Consider the following 5912-nt stretch of genomic DNA (forward strand, 5'->3'; position numbering starts at 1 on the left):
TCGCAGAGCACGCTGGTTTTTATGTCGAACAACACGAGTCGACTCAACGACCTGAAGCCACAGGAGATGAAGAGACAGAGACAGAGAGGCAAAGAGACAAAGAGACAGAGACAGAGAGGCAAAGAGACAGAGAGACAAAGAGGCAAAGAGACAGAGACAAAGAGACATAGAGGCAAAGAGGCAAAGAGACAGAAAGACAACGAGACAGAGAGGCAAAGAGACAAAGAGGCAAAGAGGCAGGCTGGTTAAGAAACTGGTTAACAGTCTGTTTAATGATGATGAAGTCAGGTAGTTACCTCGTTGTTGACGTCGTCCACCAGCTGGATTCCTGCGTACTGAAGAGAGAAACTCAGATCAGCATTTACATTTTACCATCACAGCCAATCCCTAATCCACCATCACCTCCAAACACCCCTGAAGAAGCTTCATTAAATTAATTTATAATCAGCTGTTGTGAAGCAGCAGAGTCCAATTTTATTCTGACAAGATGAAACTTTCAACATAAGAAACAAGAAGTGCTGCTGACTCACTGAGGTCTCCTCCAGCTTCAGCTGGACTCGTCTCTCCTCAAAGTCCTGCAGCAGAGTCTCCGTCAGGCCTCTGAGAAGAGGGGGGGCCGGCCGGACTGCCACCGCTGGAGATGAGGACGAGGGAGGGAGGTGGGGGGGGGAGACAGGACGAGAGGAGGAGGAGGGAGCAGGAGATGAGGAGACAGGACGAGAGAAGGCGGAGGAGGAAGGAGGAGGAGGTGAGGAGACAGGACGAGAGGAGGGGGGAGGAGGAGGAGGTGAGGAGACAGGACGAGAGAAGGAGGAGGAGGAGGAGGGAGGAGGAAGAGGTGAGGAGACAGGACGAGAGAAGGAGGAGGAGGAGGAGGAGGAGGAGGGAGGAGGAGGAGGTGAGGAGACCCAGGGCTGAGCGGTGATGAAGGAGAGGGAGGGCAGACGGACGAAGGGACGAGGAGACGGAGAGGAAATGCTGCTCTTATCTGAAACAACACAAAATACATGAATGACATAATCTGTGACATCATCTGTGACAGTATGACATCAGCAGGTCTGAGGCACTGACCTCTGTCTCTGTGATTGGTCAGTTTTCAGCTGTAGATGAGTGATGAGTTGTTCTGTCAGCTGGTTACTGATTGATACAAACTGAACTTTGTTCTTCGTCTCGTTAAGTTACTGATTGTCTGACGTGACAAATGTCCAGAGTTCATCAGCTCTCAGTTCGTTCACTCACTTCCTGTTTACCTGAGGATCACGTCTCAAATCACACACTGATTGTTTCCTTCAGCTGCACTTTGTTTCAGATCATCCTTCAAAGATCAACCATAGAGGTGTTCACAAGTTCACAAAGTCTGACTGCAGAGTCTCTGAAACCTGCTCGCTTTATGACTTTCTGTGTTTTGAAAAATAGTCTGAGTTTAATGAAGTTGATTCTGAATCAGCCTCAGATGGAGACAAAGTTTATATCTGGCTTCATGAAGTTCAGTCTGCAGCCGTGTGGTGACTCAGCTGATCAATAAAGTTTAGTTTAGATTGATGAAAGTAGGCGTGGTTTATTACATCACATCTAAATGTAACTTGAAAAAGGAAATATTTTCAGCACCTGAGCTCATTTCACACCACTTTATATTTTCAACATCTGTTCTTCTACAAGTCTTCATTTAAAAACTGCATCTGACCACCTACCAGCCACGATCAAGACTACGTACCCGCCACGATCAAGACCACGTACCTGTGTTTTCAGGTGGGTAGAACTGGCTGACAGCCATCTTGGTTGCCTGTTCCACCAGAGGAGCTGGAGAGAAGATCTGTCCATCAGATTTGTCCCTGGACGCCCTCAGCTGCTTCAGCTCCTGCTCCCGCCTCAGGTCCTCCTCGATCTCCTTCTCTATGAAGTTCGGAGCACCTTGTCCTCTGGTCTGCAGGCCAGCGGACTCCCGGTTCTCCCTCCAGGACCGAGGCGTGGTCGAGGTCAAGTCACGAAGCTGAGTCAGTGTAGGGGAAGAGGGAAAGGAGGAGGAGTGTGAAGATGAAAAAGTAATTTGGTCTTTGAGGAAACCTCTCGTGTCCTGGACCTCCGAGTCCCTCGAAGAGAAGGAAGATGACCTCATGTAGCTGAAGAACGACTCTGTTTCTTCAGGGTGTCGATGAGGACAGCACGGTGATGGGAAGACTTCCGCGTCTCCAGGCTCAGACGGAGGTCTGTCTTCTGTCCTCTTGTCTTCGTGTTGTTGATCAAACTCCTTAGGATCCAGACTGTTTGGTCTCAGGACCCCTCCCTGCTGCTGAGGCTCCTCCTTCCTCTGGATCTCCTTCTGGATCTCTCTCTGGATGATGAAGCTCACTCGGTTCTTCTCTTTGATTCTGATCGGCGTCAGTGGTGACTGTAAACGTTTGGTTTTGATCTCGACCATCTCTCCTATGCTGTCGCTGTGCTTCAGCCCTCTAGTGCGTCTCAGGTTCTCCTCACGTTCCTGAACTAACCGGATCTCCCTCTCAATCGGGGTTTCATAGTCACTGGTGGACTTGCTGCTCCTGTTCTGTTGAGTGTTGTTGTTGAACATCCCTTCATCACTGGTGTAGCCACTACGCACCTCCACACACAGCTCCTCCAGGCCGGAGTCCAGGTCATCAAACACACTGCTCTGCCGGCTGAGACTCTCCTGAGTCACCGTCACCTTCCTCTCTGGGCAGGTCTCATCTTCTTCTGCTGGTGTAGACGGTGTCATGTCTTCACTCACCTGGATGCTGTGGTGTGTCTCCCCCTGCTTTAACGAGGACACATCAGGATCAGGCTGCAGAGACGTGTTCAGTTGTGTTTTTGATGACCTCAGAGGGTTGAGGAGAGCAGTCTGTTGGTCTTGCTCCATCTTCAGGAACTGTTGTCGGGCAGCACTGAAGTTGATCTGCTCCTTGTCGATGTTGGCAGGTTCAGCAGTGTGGAGAGGTTCTGGTCTGGAGCTCACAGGACTGTAGGTCACACTGAAACCTTCAATCAGTTGTTTTGTGGTTCTGCTCAGATCCAGATTCTCCAGCACACTCAGCTCATCTCTGAATGTTGGGTTCTTCTTTGGTGCTTGGTTGCGAATTATCTCCTTCCGGAGGTGGCTGGCCTCCTCCTCCTGGACCACTCTCACGCCATTGTTCAGATCCACATTGTACTGCGAGTCTCCGTTGCTCTCAGAGAACAGACTCTCTGGCTTCCTGCTGCTGGCGTAGGTCTGTAGTTTGAATCCTTTCTCCTCCTTCAGGGTAGCCAATTGAGTCTGCCGCTGCGGTGAGACCATCCAGGCTTCATTCAGCTCGGCCTCGGGACTCATCGGATCCTCCACGAAGGAGTAGAAGCCACACTGAGAGCCTGAGCTGCTGCTGGGGCTGCTGGGAAGCCACTCATCACTGGTGCTTCCTCCGTCCTGCGACACTGCGACCTGCCGGGACTGAACCACCACGTCCCTGGACTGATCGCCCTGCTGCGATGACACCACCACCGAGGACTGACTGCAAGCCACAGAGATGCTGTCGGAGCTGAAGAACTGATCATCTAGGCTGTCGCTCCTGATGGGGCCGGCGATGGTGCGCAGGTCTGACGGCTGCAGCAGGGGCGACAGAGGCTTCAGCACCCACCTCCTGGGGGTGCTGTCCATGTCTGCAGGGGCCGCTGTGGGACCGGCAGAGGATGGCGGTTCTGATAGAGGAAGACGTTGAACAGAGCTCGATGTTTGGAAACTCTGAGGAGTCACAACATCCTGAGAATTGTCTGCAGAGAGTCTCTGAAAGAACAGAGAGGACAGTTACTATGGAGACGACATTACTGTGGTGACAACAGAGAGGACAGTTACTATGGACGACAGAGAGAATGGTTACTATGGAGACAACATTACTGTGGTGACAACAGAGACGACAGTTACTATGGAGACGACAGAGTGGATGGTTACTATGGAGACGACAGAGAGGACAGTTACTATGGAGACAGCAGAGAAACCAGGTCTGTTGCTATGGAAACAGCAGCACCAGGTTGTGCTCTGCTGTGCAGCAGACGAGTCGGTTCAGGGATGACATTAAAAACTACAACATGACATGAAAATCACTTCTTGACTTGAATGTATTTTGGGAGCAGTCCTGCAAAGCATTGTGGGATTCAGAGTCTTTCAGATTGAAGCTGGTCAAATTAAATGAAATGTTTCAGTGTGTAGAAACCAGCTGGACCTACAGCAGCAGACGGAACTGGTTCATTTAATAATGAAGTTCTGAATCAGTTTGAAATATTTGAAACATTTCCCTCTTATTTTTTATTCTGAATGTGAATCGTAACTGACGCTTTCAAATAAATGTAATGAAATTAGAAGTACAATATTTCCCTCTGAGATGTGGTGCAGTGGAAGCATGGAATGGAATAACATATTGAACAGGAGAATCTATAAAGTTTAATGATCATCAGAGTTCATATTGATCAGGACGTTTTGGAATCTGATCATAAAACAACAACAATGTGAGTCTGAACGAGGTCAAAGGTTAAAATCCAAGGTGAACTACTTCCTCCTTCAATTTGAATGATGACAGTGAGGTCAGAGTTCAAAGGTCAGAATAAAATTTTATAGTTCAGTTGTGACGTCATCGTTTCCTTCTGAATGTGACTGAACACAAACTCTCCTGGATGATGTCACCGTCAAACACGTTTATCTTCTGGACTCCACTTTGTTTCTAACTCATCAGGTGTTTCTGTCACTAAATACTACAATACCCATGAGCGTCTCAGCTGCTGTTGGACAAGGAGCAGCCAATCAGAGTGGTCATTGTCATGGTTACTAAAGCTGAACTCAGTAGCTGCACCTTTAGTTATAGAGCGACAGAGGACATGCGCTCTGTGATTGGCTGTGTGTCGGTGAAATACACTCTGGGAATTGTAGTCGACTTCTCTCCTTCAGTTTTATCAAAGAATCACATTGAGTCACTGAACATGACGAAGATATCAGACAGAAGAGGAAGAGGAGACAATGACATCACAGACTGACACGTCAGCAGTGATGGAATGTAACTAACTACATTTACTCAAGTACTATCGTACAACTTTAAGGTACTTGTACTTTACTTGAGTATTTCCATTTTCTGCTACTTTATACTCCACTCCACTACATTTGTGTGGCAAATGTTGTACTTTTTACTTCACTACATGTATTAACTTTAGTTACTAGTTACTTTACAGATTACATACAGATTACATGCATGCATCATGCTTTTTACCACACTGATATTATTTAATATAATTAATAATATTTGTATGATGTCATGAGGTGAGTCCATTCAGACAAACAGAGACGTCAGAGGAATTAGTGTTACATTAGCATCTTAGCATCAGTTCACTGTGTCTGTGTGTCAGAGATAAGCCCCGCCCTCAGTCTGACTGCTGCTGTCCGCTGATAACAGACAGACAGACAGACAGAGACAGACAGACAGTCTCTCTGAACACTAATTAATATTAACGATGTGTGCTGCAGCACCTCCATCAGTCACACTGTCTCTGGACTGTAATGACGTGTGCAGCCTGTAGGAGGCGCTGCAGCCGCTCACAGTCTGAGTGATCAAAATAAAACTTTATTAAAGCTTCTGTTTGAAACATGAACAACTCTTTCTTCATGTTTAATTAATGCAGCTCAATGACATCATCATGACATATTGATTAAGTATTGATCACAGAGAGCAGACGTGAACTCTTTTATCTCTCAGCTGCTTTTCTTCAGGTTTTTGTTGTTGAGATGATTTTAAAGTTGTTGTTATTAAAGATGTTTTTGTTCCAGAAATATAGTTTTAATCAATTCAAAGCAGTTTTTCTTACCTGAGCTCAGTTTCCTGTCAGCAGAAACTCAGACTGAAGAATAACTGACTGAGAGACAAAGTTCAGCTTCTATC

At 47.2% G+C, this 5912-nt stretch overlaps 1 protein-coding gene across 1 annotated transcript in view; it reads right to left on the bottom strand.

Annotated features, from left to right (window-relative positions):
* Positions 1 to 5912, bottom strand: part of misp (mitotic spindle positioning) — a 6254-nt gene extending 342 nt beyond the window's left edge. The window contains exons 1-5 of the mRNA XM_073476155.1: positions 5839 to 5912; positions 1738 to 3775; positions 531 to 988; positions 297 to 335; positions 1 to 51 (exon numbers count right to left, since the gene is read on the bottom strand). The exon at positions 1 to 51 is cut by the window's left edge and continues 342 nt beyond it. Of these exons, the coding sequence (XP_073332256.1) occupies positions 1 to 51; positions 297 to 335; positions 531 to 988; positions 1738 to 3649 (2460 nt within the window). The 5' untranslated portion in view covers positions 3650 to 3775; positions 5839 to 5912. The remainder of the gene's footprint in view (positions 52 to 296; positions 336 to 530; positions 989 to 1737; positions 3776 to 5838) is intronic.

The sequence above is a fragment of the Pagrus major genome, chromosome 11 (assembly GCF_040436345.1).
Source record: "Pagrus major chromosome 11, Pma_NU_1.0".
NCBI lineage: Eukaryota > Metazoa > Chordata > Actinopteri > Spariformes > Sparidae > Pagrus > Pagrus major.